An 18,741-nucleotide genomic window follows, 5' to 3' on the forward strand; every position below is an offset into this window, starting at 1 on the left:
TGAAAATAATCGTGATTATCATTTTTGCCATAATCGAGCAGCCCTACTTTCTTGTAATTGTTTTTTAAATGGTCTTGAGGAATAGAAGAAGTTTTGTGTTTAAAACATTACTCACAGCAGATGAAACATATCTGTAAGTCATGTCCTTAAGAAACAGGAAAAAACATCCAGCAAAGCCCTGACACAGGACCTGAAAGATGCATCTGGCCCGTCACTTGATCCATTTACTGTTCATTGAAGCTTCCTCAGAAATTGTCTCAGTGGAAGTGTGGCTGTCAAGAAGCTCATTAAGAAAAGGAAACAGGAGAAAAGACTGAGGTAGGCCAAACTTCACAAGAACTGGACGAAAAGTCAGTGACAACAGGTTTGATGACCTTTAGGCTGTGCTAAAGAATAAATGTGATCAACCCAAATATTGATTTTCAAGCTAATTAGAATTGCCATATATATTTCCATGTATGTCTGCACATGCTTCAATAACTCATTTCCCATTTTCCAAGCAAAATATAAATAAATGACTTGTGGACGGTACTGTAGTTTTCTTCTGTGTTACTTTCAAACAAAACTGGCTCTCGGTAGGCAAACAATGCTGCACAGCACTGCTAGTGACAAAAGAAAAGAAAACATTGTACCAAAACCAAAAAATAGACTTTATTTAAGAGGTGGGTGTGAGTCTGAGTCTAAAAAGTAAAATCTGCATTATATCTAGTGGCCAAGCCTGATTGCATAGACGTCTATAACAATAACACTGGTACTGGTCGCTCGATTTGTGAGCACAGGAAACACTTTCCTGATGAGCTTATGTTCCTAAATGTTTTAACACTTGTTAAATACAACATTATATTAATTTGGCAAATTATCTCATTTAGAGTGAAACAGACAATGAAGTACGGTTTGCTTCACGGCTGTCTTGTGGTTTTGTTTTTTTTTAACTCAAATTCACCTTTTTCTGATGTTTGAACCATGATGGCGACGACCTAAACTCTCAGCTGGCGTCTTAAGAATGGAGCTCCACAAACCAGTAGGTGATGTCGCAATCTCTGTGTCCATCTTTTATGTACAGTCTGCTCAGTCAGACTGCAGATGTGCATGTTGGAGTTTTGCACTCGCTGCATTGCTTCACTGCGCCCATGCTTATCCACCTCCACCTGCACCATCTTTTGTTTCCACTGCTTCGTGCGGGTGGACGGAGCTGCAGTTCAGACATGTTAAACGCCTTTAGCCGGGACAGCGTGGAGCTTAGTGTGAGGTTTTCCAAGAATTCGTCGAGGCTACATGCGTAACTCCTTTTTTGTGTAAGCGGTTCGTGAACAATCTGAGTCATCCTTTAAAAAAAAGCCTGTCATTCACTTGTCACTCCCTACTTGGAAATGAGTTAATTATACAGTCATGTGTGGCACTTTACTTTGTGTTTGTCTGCCATGCCCAAGGCACCCACAGGAATGTGAAAGCACACCTGTCAACAAAACATCAGCTCAAACATAACAAAAGCCTCAGAGCCTGAGAAATAAATATTTCTTAAATTATTGCTTCTTCCAGGGGGAAAAAAAAAGTAGTAGAGAGAAAGTCTTGTTTAATTATTGTATCTAGTTTATTGTTTATCCGGTTCGTTCCCCTTCTGCTGGCCAAATCTCAATTTTAAAGTGCTTGTTGAGTAAGAGAGGTAGGTTTTTAAGTGCATGTCTGCGATGCGTTCATTTTAACAGCTTGTGCAAAGCGAGAGTAACACACGAATACTTTCTGTATCTTGTTTCTTCCTCTTAACTAACCACCTCTCTTCCTCTATCTGGACTAGTGGGTGGCATTTGTAGGCAGCTAATGATATTTGTGTCTTATTAATGGCTGCTGATGAGCTGAAATGGTAGACTCTCTAGAAGCTTTATTTACTTGCCTTTAATACTGACCCGTCAGCTTGACTTATGACACTGCCATATGGGCAGTGGATACAGGGGACATGCCTGGTACACACTGACATCACATTGCTCCTTGCTTTTATACATTTTGAGCTTCTAATAGGTGTGTTTACCTGTGCACAAAAAAAATGGTAATAAAAGGGTTCGCAGGGCGGGGTCAGACATAAGGAGGCGCCCCTTGCAAGCAAGCAAAGGCTGTCTGCAGAAGTTCACGGCTGCACAAGACATTAATAAAATAGAGCAACTTATAAGGGTATTCTTAACATGTCATTTATCATGCACACGGTTAAGGCATGCATCATAAACGTGTGAACGCTGATAAGAGTTTGATGCGTTGCCAGCGGATCAGCTGAAATGGCCGTGGCAGGTTTCCGTGCGGAGGAAGGTGCATGCATGCACTTCACAGAATGGCCGGAGAGCCGAGCGACACCCAAGCAGGAGGTCACCTGAGCTCGTTTTGTAACTGGTGTTGTTAACGCTGGAGCAACGGGGTCATGTACATGTAGCAAAATATGAGCGCAGAAAGAAACCGGTTAAGCAAGACCGCGGGCCCGCTATGCTGAAGTGTCCACGAGCAAGCTGGCTTTCTCCTGGAAATCAAAATTATGAGAGGATTTTATTTCATAGACTGGAGAACTATCTGGGATCTTTTTGGGTCAAATTAACAGAAATATATATTTGTAAAAAAACATTTGAAATCCAAACTCCACCAGTTGCCCCATCCTGATATTCTGCTAGCTTATCTACAGAAGCTCCAGTAAGTGTTATCTACATCTGAATTTATTGACTCAGTAGCACAGTGGAGATATCTTGCAGACAAACAAACATTATGTTTACACTCAGTGTTTCCCACCAAGTGTTGTTTGTATTCTGGAAGCCCTACACACATGTTGCAATTACCCCCTCTGTTTTTTAGTGTCCTACTCGCCTTACTTGCCTTTCTTTGTAAAAGTGTTTGCACTTTATTGAGGTTAAGTTCACATTTATTGAACAGTTTCTGTATTTGGAAATTGATCGTAACTTTTGCATCATCGCGTATCTTTAAATGTTCTTCTTAAATTTTCTTTCTTCTTTGGGATTGTTAGTAAATAGTTAAAGGTGCTTTAAAATGAAACGGCAAACTGCAATTTTGGGCATCCAAGTAAAGAAATTTGCACTTAATTTAGTGCAGCGTGTAGTACAGGTGGGACCAAATCAATCATTATATCGTGCCGCTTCCTTTTGCGCTATATTAAAAATACACTGATGGCAACTATCATTATTAAAACATGGAGCTATTTCACTCATCACAACCACTGTTATTGTCTTGGTCCTGAGCCTGTGGACTCAGTGGTTTTGGTTTTGATTATTATCTTATGTTTCAGGTTAATTGTTGTTAGGATTTCCTTGTTCTTAGGTTTGGTTTCTGTTTCGCTTTGTCTCGTCAGCTCTGATTTCTCCCACCTGTCTCCCATTCCCCGATTGCTCCTGTGTGCATATAAGCCCCGTGTTTTCTTCTGCTTGTTACTGGGCCGTCTGTGTTACCTCCATGTGTTCCACCCTGTATGGTTTCCTGTGAGTTCTGCTTTCAGATTTGTTGGTTAGATTGTCCCAGTTTAGGTTTGTTCTTAGTTTCCGTCTGTCCCATCTCTGCTCTGTCTGAATTATCACCTCATGTAAATAAAGCTCACTCATTGCATCGTCAGTGCCTGCGATTGGGTCCTTTTCCCTTTAACCCCACACGACTGCTGCCTGCAGCAGTGACAGTTATATCATTTATAGCCCAACTGATGTAAGACTTTTAACACCAAAAAAAGAAAGATATTCCCGATATATTGGCCGAAATCCTTTCCTTTTTCAGACACATTAACCATAAACAGCTTTTTAGTGTAGCTATTTAATATGATTGATATCACAATATGAATGTTTCATTGCCACCATAAGGAGTACTCGTTCACGCTCTGCTGGACTCTTCTCGAATCAGCTAGTTGTTTTTACTTTTTTTTTTCTTTGTTTTTGGCCAACTGGGAAGTTGTCCCCTGGTGGACAAACTATGCAACATCAACAATCATAACCTGGTTGCAGGGTGTTTCTCCTGTCTCTTCTTTACCTTAATCTTTACGTATCGGCCGTTATACGTACTGATAAATTGGCATATCGGCCACTGAATCAGGCTCTTTCTATGACTCTTATCAGCTAAATTAACCGAAAGGGAAGAAAAGTTAACTAAGTCACAGCACAGAAGAAATTCACAGGGGGATGATGTGCAGCCTGAGAGCTGAGGTATGACTTGGAAGTAATGAAACTGAACAACGATAAAGACTCACTGATGTGAATAAATACATCATTAATGCTGTTCTCGTATGTTAATGCTCTTTAATCTCCTGTTACACAGATACGGTGATGTGTCATAGATGATTGCTGTGTCATGTTACAGATATTGTGGGCAGTGCGTCCTGAGATGCTCATATTGTTAGTTACTGCGTGATTCTCATGTTCACAATAAGGTAAGCAGGGAGCTGGACTAGTGCTCTCTCTCAGCTGTGCTTGACACAGCACATGCGTCACGTGACTGGAGGGCAGGGTGGCTCACTCGGGTATAAAGCGGATGCAGGTTTATGCTAAGTCCGATTTTGCCAGGTTATTATCACAGAAGTATCTGCTGTAGTTGTTTAGGGAGTCATATTCTATGACTTATCATTCACCTCTAGTAGTTGCATGCTATGCAAAGTGTTGGCGCAGTTTAAGCAAACATTTTTAACTAAATGTGTCTCAGTCAGGTTTATTAGCGTCTCCTCAGCCTTTGTCATCTGAGTATCTGAGATGACAGGAGGCTTCGACGCGAAGAGGCGCACGAGTGAGCTCGCTCTCGTCTGCTTTAGCATGCGCCATGTTTGCTCTCAAGCCTCCTTCCCCGTTACTTGATTGCGCCATTCAGACACATCGCTGTCTGCTTGAATAAGAGTTGGCCGAGGTGTGTGTCTGCACTCCAGAGACAACGGGAGACGTCAGCGTGTGAGCGCAGGACGTGGCTGAGGACGCCGAGAAATCTCAAGCAGTTTGTGGGAAAGAAGAGGCCGCTTCAGCCCCCCTTTGGCTCCCCAGAGTCAAATGTCAGGCCCATCACGTCCTGCTATCTTAATTCCCCACTGCCTCTGCACACACCCAACCAGCTCCCAGATACTCTTACACTGAATCTTGGCTTCTCACTCTGGGCTACGAGGTGCTGACGTGACGCACCGCTGGTACTCTTCCTGTGTAACTGAACTAAAGCCTGTCTGCAGAGATCAGAAGTATACGAACTAAATATTGATTGTTATGTATTTCACATGTTTTAAGTGTAATCCTCAAGGGCTTAAAGGGCCATGTTGTGATATGCAGTCTGGTCCGTGTATAAGCAGACGCTCTCTATTAGCTCCCCTTCTTTACATCAGCCTCTCGTCCTTATTTATTTGTCAAGAAATCTGCAGCTCTCTGCCAGATCCACATCTTCAGTGAAAACAAATGTGTGTGTTTAGAGCTAAGTAATATCTTAAGACAGCCAGGCGCTTCATTTTTTTTGGCAAACGCTGCTTAAACAGTGGATTTGTGGGCGACTATTTTAAGCTGTGGAATCAAACACACTATGACAGCTGCACAAAGATGTATGTGGGATTGACTCAAATCAAGTGGTGCAGCGCTGTGACTCATATCATAGAGGTCAATGGGACAGATGAGTAATACTTAAAGCCGTTATAGCTGAGGCATTATTTGGAACTGCATGTGAGGATGCAAGGTGGTCTGAATTGGACAGATCGGGCGTTGAACAGACATTTTTCAGACTTTATGTCTGATTGAGCCAGTTTTAAGAATAGATTCTGTACAGGCCGCGAGTCCTGCCTCCTATAGACTCCACCTGGGTTTCCAGTATGGGGAAAACATCTTACACATGAAGTTTTCTGCAGTGAGGACGATTTCAGACCACGCCTGGACCCCTTTCACTCCGATTTAGTCCAAAAGCATCAGGCGAAAACAGCTTTTGTTAAGGTTTGCTATTTACACAATGCTCAGTAGGTTATAAAAGTAGCTATCTTGATGGATCGTGTGCATTGATAGAGAACAAACTCCTGCCTGGGCATTGATCTCAGGTGAATAAAAGCATAGGAGAACAGAAAGGCTTGTCAAAGCTCTCATATTAGCACATGAAAAGATTACAGGGGCTTAAAGATCAGCGAGTAAAGCTGTTTTTATTTTTTCTGTAGGAGACATGTTTGTCTAACATTTGAACAGACCACACACCCAGAATTCAGCGGGATGAGGTCTGGCGCATCGATTCGAGCGTTTAAACACAAAAGGCCAAATGTCACAGGGATCGAATTGAAGGAAGTTCCCCCCTCACCCCACAGCTCCCACGGCAAACACATCGAACATCACAAACACACACTCCTCTCTGTCTGCTTCTCCCGCCACTGACTTCACATGTTTTTTTGTCAACATGAAACAACACCCTGTTAATGTCACGCATATAGAGCAGGAAAAAAAAGGTGCTGGAAATGACTTTAAAGCGAGCAGCTGACAGATAAATGCTTTAGCTATCAAGTTCTTTTGAAGTACCCACCCACCCCCACGGTGACAGCTTGCACACATTTTGTGAGTTATAGCAAAGCAAATTACTGTACAGCCGCTTTCCTGCTCATCTGTGTGTGTGTGTGTGTGCTTAACATCTGTGTGTGTTTGAGCAAGGGAGACCTCTGCCATTGTTGAGCGTTTACATCCTGACAGCCGGGAGCCTGATAGGTTAAAAATAACCCAGAGCTTTCCAATTTTGTCATCTTTCGGGACCGCTTGTCCCGGCTGTTTTTAATTTGAGTATTTTTTTTAGCAAGCGTCCCCCTGGAACGCTCAGGGGGGGTCACCGACGACCACTTCCCGTCACATGGTTTCTCATTGTAGTGCTAACAACTATCCTCAAACGTACTCAGAAATGGGGGAGAAAAGGCCTGCGCTGTCACATTTCTGGATGTCTCAGCAGGTGGGACAGCTTAAATCCTGCGTGTGAATGACAGCTTTTTAAAATTTCTTCTTTTGTTTTATCTTGGAAGCATCTTTTCCTTTATGCAGGGGACAGAATTAGGCCAGTAGTACTTATAGAGGAATGAAAACCAACATCACAGACAGTGAAAGGGTGCTGCTGTCAGTTCCGACATTCCTGTAAAAGAAAGAATTCCGGCTAAACCGCGGCTCTTGTTTTGCTTCTTTCTCTGCATATGCAAACAGCAGACTATGTAAACTTTTCTGGCAAGCTAAGCAAATGCATTATGTAACTTGTTCTCGAGCATCAGATGGCTTTTGACCGAGCACAGGCGCACAGACGCTGCCCAAACGAGGCTTATCTAAAGCAGCCTCGTTCGCACTGATATTACTTCCTGTCACTGACAGATACGCTTCTTCATCTACTGTCTTCGTTATGGGGACGGAAGTGGTTTGGAGTGTTTAGTGGTTCTCTTTGTTCCTGTTTTTTTCCCCCAACAGCACACAGCCTTTAGGGGAATCCTAGTAAAGGTCTGTTCCTGATTGGTGCACACCGTGTTGTCAGAAAGAAAGTGATTTTTCTATTTGGAGCACATCAGTCAAAACAAAAGTTCAGTTCAAGTTAGCCCAGCTCTGTCACTGTATCGTGTTGAGAGGTGGAGACTTTAAAGCCTCTGTGGTTTCACTCCCTCAAACCAGTCCGCTGTATCTGTTTGCACAAGAACAAATGATCACCGTGTTATCTAACCTCTGGCGGCGTATCGCTCCCTTCTGCCAGTCGTGAGGCCACTCGCAGCCCTCTGCCAGTGCTGGTTCCTTCGCTCGACACGTTCATCCCTACCCAGTGTCCTCTCATCCAAACTTAGCCCCGGGCATGCGTCCAATCAAATGCCTCTCTTTGCTTCTTCTGTAGATTGCCAAGTGGCAGTTCTATAACTAACGTGTCAAGTCTGGCTTTAGTAAACAGATCTGACATCAAAAACCCACAGAAAATATCACATGGCTGCCTGCGAGCTGTACATGCTCATCAGGGTGCTTTAAAAAAGTGGAAGCTGCAGATCTAATGGGGCGAGTTCACACAAACATACACGCCTTTCCTCTGGTCTCGCAAGTGTGTATGAAGCAGCATGAATGTGTTAGTGAGTTATTGTCACAAAGGTGGCTTTCTTTTAACCCGGCTTGCCTGCGATGGGAACCTGTGCTGAACGCAGCCTGCTCCAGGGCAGGTTATGTAATTAGTCAGAAGCTGCATTTTTCTGTTTCTGTGAACGCGATCCAAGCGCACCACAATTTCTTTTCAGCTGAGAGAAAACATTTTGGATGAAATTCTGCAGAAAGCACATGAATGCGCTCGCTAGACGCTTTGTTAGGTGCACGTTTCTGGTGCAGGATTGGGCCCTTTATGGTTGCTTTCACGTTGTTCACTCCATATTCTGACACTACCACCTGAATGGCCCAGCAGAAGTTGAGACCATGCGAACTGAAGCCTCTGGCGTGGTCTTCTGATCCTGTACCCTCCGTCATTCTGATGCTTGGTTTGGTCGTCTTGACGATTCCTACATGTCTAGATGAGCTGCTGCCACATGATTGGCTGATTAAATACTTGCGTTAGGGAGCAGCTGAAGAGGAGTACCTAATGGCCAGTGAGGGAACGTACTTGTGCTCAGTCCTGATTTGCAGTCTGATCAGTTTGCATGTTTTGCAATGTTCCAGCATTAACTTGGCAAAAAGTGAATTAACTTCCGCGTCTCCTGCAGTGTGAGCTCTAAATTTACTTGTTGAGCTTCATTTAGTGGTGAAATAAATATATTAACTCGTGAACTGACAGCATTTTCCTCTCCGGCATTTCTCTCGTCTTTTTGCTGTTAGCATTTTTTGATATTCCCATAACTCTCTGTGAGCCATTCCTCTGATGTAAGCGGGACTCAGTCCGTTCATTTTGTGCAGAACAAGAGTCAAATGATGCATCAAACACCAACACCCTCTTTTGTATGAGCACACAGCCTGAAGGGTTAACTAAGAAAGCTGAAAACCTTGTCATGATACTCATGATCCCCGACTGAGTTTCCAGACTTTGTCAAGCTGTCTGTGTCAAACACTCTTTGCACTTTGTGCTTTTTAACCATTTGCTGTACACTGATTTAGTTCGCGTTTCCCAGCTTCTCTCGGATATAGTGGAACCAGTTGGCTCCTGTGGCACTCAAAACGCAAGAAGTACGTTTGAAAAGCTCAGCAGCAATTCCTCTTAAGAAATCATGCCCTGGTTAACAATCAGATAAAACTCAGAAACCTCGCGGGTGTTTTCACGTTCACCAGGTACTATTTTTCTTTCTGCCGAGCTACACCTGCAACCCGCATCGCCTAGCAGAAAGACACGTGCATCTACCCATGACGAGAAGCTCGTGACAGCGTGACGAGACGAGATGTTTGCGTGGGATGTTTTTCTTTTCTTATACGTGCTGAACATGTAACATCTTTACTGACCGGCTGACACGCTTTCACATGTCGACTGATTCTTGTCCTCGCGTTAAAATTAAAGAAGACTGTTGAACTTTTGCTTCACGCCTTGAGAACATTGCTACAGTTTGTGCATGCGTTTTCCTTTTTTGGTCGTCGGGTAAATGCACGGAGCAATTAAACATTGAAAACGAATCACTTTCGAGGTGTGCGGTTGTCCGAGTTGCCCAGCTGTGCATTCAAAAGCGGCGTGTCCATTGGCTCTCAGGGAAGAGCTGTTATTAGCCGTATAATGTGATTTCTTACCGCCTCTTGTTTGCATTCTGTGAAGCCGTCGCGGTGGCGGTCGTGTACACGCACTCGGAAACGCCGCCTGTTGCCAAGAACACTTAAAAACCTGATGCATGTGTTTGGGTGTGTGTCTGTCTCGCTGTTGTATTGTTGGCCTTCAGTGCTGTGCAGCTCTATAAACAGCAGGGAGCATCATTATTTGTTAGGCCTTGGGATGACTCGGATTCAGTTGTTTTTTTTTTACAATCTAAGTGTTTTAAAAAATGCTCTGTCTTTGTGGTTTACAGAGGGATGTCTTTGCACTTGTGATGCATGCATTTGTCTTTTTTTTTTTCTGTGGTTGTACACATCTGCCTCTGTGTGTGGTTTTGTGGCTCCATTGAGACAGTTTGGCTCTTAGCCAGCTGACACTGTCCATCGCTAGGAAGGCTGGAAGTAATGGGCTCATTTCGCCCTTTGGGACGGGACAGGGCTGAATAAAAACAAGAGAGAGAGGGGGAATGTCTGGGGACGCTGCAGGAATGATAACAGCACGCGACAGAGTCCGGCAGGACCGCCGATTCGCCTGCGCTGCTGTGACAAAAACACAGACATCATCGTCACCTCAGCGTTTGTAATAATTGAGCTATCGAAGTCTTTAATTAAACAAACACTAGTGAGCACGTGGAGGAGTCTCCTGTAGTGCGCTTTCACGTCACGAGTCGCGTCACGTGTCCATTTCAAACACGAAAGTGGAGCTGATTTTAATAAATGCCTGGAGCGTGGGTGTGGTTGGGGCTGTGAGAGCAGGTGAAACTATGTAAACACGCTGTCAGAGACTTTATTATCATAGCCCTGCATTAGCATATCACCGCATACCCATCCAGCGGCATCTTAAGCTTCTTTGTTTCATAAACAGTCAGCAAATAAAATCTAAACGCTATAAGAACGTCGTTCCTCTCTGAGAATATAAAAATAACCGCCCGGTCTCTGTTCGCTCTTTTTACTACATATCATCCCGGTGTGCTCTTTGTTTTGTTGGCACTGTAACCTACATTCTGCTCAATGTGCTGCCTCCATGTTCCAAGTATGCAGCGAGTGAACAACATAGCAGAAATTCCTTGAAAGCCTGGGTAGCATTTAGTAGAGCCGGTTTTACGAATGCTCGCAGGTGTAACTTCCACCTGTTTATACTCAGACGAGAGTACTGCTTTTGTTAATCTCAACCTTTCCCTTCTCATCTCTATTTTTCTGTTTTGTTTTGTTCCGCAGACCCCTGCCTCATAGTGATGCCGCCGTGCATGGGCGAGGCCGACCGCTTCAGTTTGGAGGCGTTGCGACACATCCACAAACAGCTGGATGATGACAACGACGGGGGGATAGAGGTCAACGAGAGCGTGGAGGTGAGCTCGGGGCGTACACCTTTGAGATTCGGGCGGTTACGATGAATCTCAGAAGATGAGTAAGCAGAAAGTGAGCTATGAAGAGGGTGAAGAGTTGAAAGGTGGCGGGTCCAGATGACATACCTGTGGAGGTTTGGAGGTGACGCGGAGAGAGGGCAGTGGACTCGACCGGATCTTTTAACACAGCTGATCTGTTCTAACTACAGAGGGATAAGGATGATTACGTGAAGCTGCAAGGGTGGAGGTAGTGAAGGTGGATGAATTATAATACCTGGGGTAACCCATCCAAAGCAGCGGACAGTTCACTAGACAGGTGGAGATGAGAATTCAGAAACTGTGCAGCAGGTGGAGATGAGTGTCAGGGGTGATTGGTGACAGAGGGTAAGCAGCAGGAGTGAAGGGGAAGGTTTAAAGGGACAGCTCAGGCTGAGGATGTTGGAGATGTGAGGCTGAGATTGTTTACACGTGCGCAGTGGTGGGATAGTGGATAATAGGGGTGCAACGATACACAAAATTCACGGTTCGGTTCGATACTTTGGTGTCACGGTTCGATATTTTTTTGATACAAAAAAAATGTTCATGCCTTTTTAATTTGTCATTTATTAAAATTATAAATATATATTTTAACTCAAAAGTACAGTTTTTAAATTTAATGTTGCTGAAACAACAAAGTAATAAAAAAAATCTATCTGATTGAGGAATCACTCATCTTTGGAAAAGAGAGTTTATTACAGAGAAATGTCTCTTCCCAAAATAAAAGCTATACTATACGCTTCTTCTGGGCTATATTCTCAGCAGCATATTAAACATATCAGGTCCCCATAAGGAGAATCATGTGCTAACGGCTGTCTAAATGACTCGGTAAAGTTTGTAGCATGCCTGCTTGTTGTTTTTGTCTTTGCACTAGGATGATGTCGGTGTAAATGTGCAGTCATATTCGTTGTGTTCACACTAGTGCTGTCAGCGTAAATCTCGTTAAAATGACAATGCCACAACACGGCAAATTTCCGTTAACGAGTTACCGCGGATCGCCCCGTGAGTGGGGCTGGACGGCGTCAACATGTTAACGAGCTAACTGCGCTAACGCACTAGTTCCCACCAATTGAGCATTGCGTGGCACATCCGACATACTGTTTTACTTTAGTCCATGACGCGCTTACCATCAGGGTCATACGTCACATGAAAACCAAAATAGTTCCAAACGCCAGATCTGAATGAGAGTGGGGGAGGTTCAATTTGCAATGTTGCAACGAGCTTAGCTTCTGTCTTGGTAGCTTGTGCTGCACTCAGTGGATCTGCACTTGACAGTGCAGCCTAGGCGGAGTAGTCGAACGCAGATCCACTGAGCGCTCAACACAGACAGCATCGTCAGAAGAAAAGTTGATAAAATAAATAAAACATTTTGTATTGTTCGATACATATGCGTACCGAAAGCACTGTATCGAATGGTTCAATACCGATACGAGTATCGTTGCACCCCTAGTGGATATATTGGACAAAGGGTGTTAAAGATGGAGCTGCCAGGCAGAAGTTGAAGAGGAAGACCACAGAGGAGATTCATGGATGTAGTGAAGGAGGACATGCAGAGCGTTGTCGCAACAGAGGAGGATGTTAGGGTTTGGCTGAGGTGGAGCCAGATGATCCGCTGTGTCCCGTAAGTGTAGGTGAGCTGTTCTACACAGTCATAGTGAAAACATTTGATTTACACGAGGCCTAGTCTCCATCTTCTTTTTATATATTTTGTCCTCAGCACATCTCCTTTACTAAAGTAATAAAATAAATCCCTCCAGTTTTGTTACATTCCTAGTTTTCTGATTTAATTACTGCTTTGCTGTAAAATTTGTGACCTCTCTGACTATAAAGAAACGTAATATGGCAGGAGCTAGGCTGATAACAATGAAAACACATTTTATAGTACAATAAGCTGCTGCGGTTACATAATTATTATACCTAAATTGCATTTCTGTGAAGAAGATTTCACAAAGTGTATTTTGCCCTCTGAAACACACCCTGTTGTTTAACAGGCCACCCAAATGGTTAAAGTTGACCTATTTTTTTTATAAATGCAACTTGCTCCAACTGATTGCTGAAAGCTGGCAAATCTGAGTAAATATTTAGTTTACAAAGCTAAGAGTGAATAAAAGGTTGTGGCATTGGATCAGTCAAAGGCAATAAGTCATCGGAGGAGACGGCCAAGTCAGCATTCCTAACATACAGACACATCATCAAAGACGCACACGACTCTTTACTTACAGTTTCATACGACTTGTGATGTAATTTATCATTAAATGTTGAAACTGTTCATATTTATAGTTTTATCGAGAGCGTGCGCTGACTCTTTTTGAGGTTAAACTAAAAGCGTTTAGAGCTCCAGAAAGTCGTTTGGAAAAGTTTTACTTCTGAGTAAATGAGCTGATGCTCCGGATAGTTGAAGAGGTGAAAGTATCACCGGTACGGTAGTGTGTGTTTATGCATGCATGGATGGTGTGTGTGTGTGCTGGAGGGTATGGCTGACATCTGAGATCACGCTGACCTGGTGTGCCCTGTGGGTCTCTTGGTAATCAGCCACCTCCTTACATTCAAAAGCAACCACTTGGGACTGCAGTCACATTTTCTGTGCGTGTGTGCATGTGTGTGTGTGTGCATGTGTGTTTGCTGGCAGAGACGTTTTTAACTGCCTGAGAAGTGCTGGTGTGAGAAACCGTTTATACCCCACAGCCCTGTGGTGGCGCCTCAGTAAAGGGCCGGATGCTGTGTGAATCCCGTCTAAAGACCTTCGAGGGCTGGAGTGTCGGAACTGGACCTCAGCCCACACGGAGGAGCTGTGTGTCCGTCTGTGTGTGGATTACCGACGCCTGCGTGTACAGTATACGAGTGCGATACTGAATGTCCCCCATGCTTAGTATCACCTTTTGGCTCAGTAAAGGCAGTGGCTGATCGTTTCTTTCATGTTGTTTTTGGCTGTTTATTTGTTACCTAATATTTTCGAACCTCTCCTCTGGTCTCCTGAGACAAATGGAGCCGGGTTTCAAAGCTGGGCAGATTTATTTTATCAAATTAGTGGCTGTCCATCCGTTGGCTCTATGAAAGACGAGCAGGAGACTGACTGAAAAAAGTGATTTGTCTTTTTTCGGCCTCATCAAAATCCGGCTCACATCACGTTCTGACCTTTATGACCACAGACACACTGGATGTGTAAAATACTTTATACGTCAAAAATATTTTTCATACAAAGAGCATTGATTTTTTTCAAATCGAGCGAGGATCTAAATCAACAAATCTGACCAATCAGACCACTGCAGAACCAAGTTAGTTGGTGCTTTACAAAGATAAAACAGTGCAGTAGTGCAGATAAACGAGAATATACAGTACTCATTGCAATTCTTATTCTGAGAGCACGAGTGCATTCACACAAACAACTGTGGCTACATGGACTGAATCTTAGGCTACATCTACACTAATCCGAGTTTTTTAAATGGACTAACAATGAGGTGGAGTTGTTGCTACGGGTAACACAAAAGTACAAAGTTGCAAAAGCGAGTGAGAATTAAGGAATTTGAAGAAAAGCTATGTGGAGCAAGTACAAACTGGTATTAATCCTTAATAGGGCTGTCAAAATTGAGAGGAAACAAAACAACTTCTGTATAATGCCCTCTTTCATCTTAGTTTAATTGGTCACATGACTGCATCACATGACTAAAATGCATTGTTTTAAAAAGTCTCTGTTCACGCAGTCCACACTGTGCTGCGAAAACGACGTTTTCAAATGTATCCACTTTGGAGAGCATTTTCAAAAAGCTCCATTTTCCTTGACCAAAAACGCCGTCTCAGTGTGGACGGTGTGTGCTTTCAAACGAAAATGTATTAGCGTGGACGTGGCCTTATGTAACGCTTTTCTATTCAGTTGAGCACTCCAAGTGTTTTCCTACTACAGGTCTCACTCACACATTCAGAAATCACTTTTATCTATGCCTCGGAGCTTTCCAGCATTTACACACACACTCCCACTTTGATGGAAGCACTGGGGGACAACTTGGCGTTCAGTACCTTGCCCAAGGATACTTGGGTATGTGGAGTCTGGGATCAATTCACTGATCTTCCAGTTGGCAGACAACACGCTGTCAGGTCGTCTTCCCCATGTCTACATGCCTAAATGCACCGAGTTGCAGGAAACCGGCTGATTAGATATAAAAGTGAGCAGGTGTACCTAATAAAGAGTTCAGGGACTGCCGTGTGCTAAATAAATGTGCACCCAAAGAAGGAAGTGAGACACAGTGTTTGTGTTTTTCAAAGTTTGGTGTGGTCCGGCAGATTGCTCTGCAGTGAGTGGGGCCGACAGGGCCGAGCCTTTAACCTCAGCCTACACAAAAACACAGGGCAGGATCATAGGCTGCTCTCAGGCTTATATAGGCTTAGTAGGCACGGATGTAGCGCTATTAATGACGCACAATGTTAAGTTGCGACTTGTTTCGTAGGTTATGCATCCACTGCTTCCACAGCGGAAGTTTAATATACATTTATATAAGTGACTGCGCAACAGGACGAAAGAATCTGTAACGTTTAAGGTGGAATTTTTACCTGTGTGTCTCTCAGTGAGTCAACATCATGAGCACTTAAAAGGTGAATGACGTTCAGCTGGATCATGGTAACTCCATGTTAGTTATTTCCTGAGAAGGACGGCAACCCCATGTGTACCTCAGTGATCCCACAAAACCTTTAAAATGTAATCTAAAATTCAGATGTGAAATAGTAACTATGTAATAGTAATGAAATTCTGCATGTCTTTTGGATCTTGTTAGTTTTTCTGAAATATTTATGATGAACGGTAAGTCTGAATTCATGCAAAAGGGATTAGAAAGAGAGCTCTTAATGTAATAAGTGGTAATTAATACAACTGTATTTATGATGTGAAAGTTTGGTTTAGGGGTTTGTGGGCTACAGTTAGCCATTCGATCCCCTGTTGTGGTATGTGGGACGACTGGTCGCATTCTACCAGCAGTTTGATTTACAGTTAGGCTCTTTCTAGCAGTGATGAGCTGAAAGGAGGTACACAGTTAAGAGGCAGACTGACGTGTGGGGTCAGCTCACATCTGGCCTTTGGCAATCAAGACCTAATCACACTCTTGCCCCTTTGCCACCTGGCTGACACCCTACACCCTCTGTGGCACTTCCTCCTTTCCCTCTTTCCCGCTACCTTTATCCCAGTAAGGTGACATTGATCATGTCATGACCACGAGCATGATATTTGTTTTTCATGCCAAAGATTTCAAGAGAATCTTAAGGTGGAAGTCAAGTTCAAATGAAGTCATGTTTCCACAGAGGCGATGACGTATGTGACAGTGACGCAAGTGGCTTTGTGCTCATGTTTTCCTGTGTCTGTATATTTGATAGAAAACATGAGAAAACCTGTCTTTAAGGCAGATATGATGGAGGATGGCTTTCCCAAGTGGCATCTGTGTTGAGCCCATTTATTTTACACACATAATCCTCTATTCAAGCTCTGTTGGCTGTTCGTATATCAACATCGCTCAAACCTTAAGCACGTTTCCACGTTGAGTAAATATGATCTTCACATCATTTGGAGAAAGAAATTAATGCTTAGCAAGGCAAGGCCGCGACAAGCCTGGAGAACTATTCCCGAAGACTAAAGAAACGACGAGAAAGAAATAAAAGAGGGCAAACCGAAAACTGACTTTCAAGCTCGTTAGTTTGTACAAACTCTGTCTTTGCCTCATACATGCCTCATTTCCACGCACATGTTTCAGTAAACTGCTGTCCCTCCTATTTCCCATTCCCCGAGCAAAATAGAAAGAAATGAAGGGGTGGCTCAAGACTTTTGCATTTCAGTTGCCCACATTTGAAAAAGCTAAATATTTCCATTACATAGTAAAGCTTTGTTTCGCTTCCCTAGCATGATGAGAATGTCATTACATTGATTCTGAAAGTATGAAGGCGATCTTTTCACACAGTTGTCGGTTGCCTGGCAGCGCTGACACATGAACCTGTTTCACCTTTAAAATTCTTCTGTAATTTAACCACAATCACTGTCGCTATGGAAGATGGAAATGAATCCACAGAGACAACACTGACCGCACGTCATATCACCACACAAGTAATAAAACATGCGCACACAAACACACACACACACACAGGTCATACACAGTCTTCGCCTGTATTTGAGTACAGATTGAGCTCTTTTTGCTCATTTTGACCACAATCTCAATGTCTGCCTCACTTAATATCTAGTTTTTAATACATAAGTTACCACCTTAAATGTACTGTCAGCACGGGGTGATAGAGGAGTGAGAGCAAACAAGGAAGTATAGAGGCCAACATATCTCTGTTCCCTTTGCATTGGCAGCGTTTACTTGACGTGTCACGCCACATAGATATCAACCAGGATGTTAAACAAAAAAAAAAGGCTTGGGCTGCTCTGAAAGTTCACTTTAAGAGAGGAGAGTCATAAATAATTGTCACAGGAGGGTGAAAATTTACCAGGATTCAATGCAACTTTATTTATATAGCACCAAATCTACTGTCGCCTCAAGGTGCTCAAGGTAAAGACTCCACAATAATAGAGAGAGAATCCCACCAATCAAAGCGTTTTTATCATCATCACGTTTGAAGTTGTTTCATATATAATATATTTATAATCTGCACTCCCTTAATGTGGGTCTCCAATCATCCATCAGGTTTTTCTTTCCTCCCTCTCTCGTTATCCTAAATATATACCGTTAATATATATATAGAAACCCACAAGTGTCACAGTAATATTTTTTTACAGTCTTCTAAAAGCATTTGAAATTTGACGAGGAATCCAGCCCAGTTAAACATAATCCCGTCTCTTATTACGCTGCGAGTCTGGGTCTTGTCGGGTGGTTTTGAGTGACGTTTCGGGGTCTGTTTCTGAGATCAGTCACCGGGGACGGCAGGTGCACGTCTTTGCCTTCAGGGTGCTGAGCTGTGTGCTGCTCGACTGCCAAAGGAACGTTCGACTGGATCATGTTGCATCACTTGAAATCACATGGACACAACCCAGATCACAGCAAGGGGCGATGCGGTGGTGCTACTGTGTGCGTGCTTTATTAGTTCCTAACAGGCCGTGCATTATAACTTAGCGGCAAAATTAGGCTTGCCTGTGAGAAGCCTGTACCAATATAAGCGTACATTATACAGTGGGGCAAAAAAGTATTTAGTCAGCCACCGATTGTGCAAGTTCCCCCACTTAAAATGATGACAGAGGTCAGTAATTTGCACCAGAGGTACACTTCAACTGTGAGAGACAGAATGTGAAAAAAAAATCCATGAATCCACATGGTAGGATTTGTAAAGAATTTATTCGTAAATTAGGGTGGAAAATAAGTATTTGGTCACCTCAAACAAGGAAAATCTCTGGCTCTCACAGACCTGTAACGTCTTCTGTAAGAAGCTTTTCTGTCCCCCACTCGTTACCTGTATGAATGGCACCTGTTTGAACTCATCATCTGTATAAAAGACACCTGTCCACAGCCTCAAACAGTCAGACTCCAAACTCCGCCATGGCCAAGACCAAAGAGCTTTCGAAGGACACCAGGAAAAGTATTGTAGACCTGCACCAGACTGGGAAGAGTGAATCTACAATAGGCAAGCAGCTTGGTGTGAAAAAATCAACTGTGGGAGCAATCATCAGAAAATGGAAGACATACAAGACCACTGATAATCTCCCTCGA

The 18,741-nt window shown here is 43.4% G+C and overlaps 1 protein-coding gene across 1 annotated transcript in view; it reads left to right on the forward strand.

Annotated features, from left to right (window-relative positions):
• Positions 1 to 18,741, forward strand: part of stim2b (stromal interaction molecule 2b) — a 58,687-nt gene that overhangs the window by 15,841 nt on the left and 24,105 nt on the right. Inside the window, exon 2 of the mRNA XM_085451168.1 lies at positions 10,902 to 11,032. Coding sequence (XP_085307294.1) covers positions 10,902 to 11,032 — 131 coding nt within the window. The remainder of the gene's footprint in view (positions 1 to 10,901; positions 11,033 to 18,741) is intronic.

This window comes from Copadichromis virginalis, linkage group LG3 (assembly GCF_057382275.1).
Source record: "Copadichromis virginalis isolate Kocher_CV1m ecotype Utaka linkage group LG3, C_Virginalis_male_GT1.1, whole genome shotgun sequence".
Lineage (NCBI taxonomy): Eukaryota > Metazoa > Chordata > Actinopteri > Cichliformes > Cichlidae > Copadichromis > Copadichromis virginalis.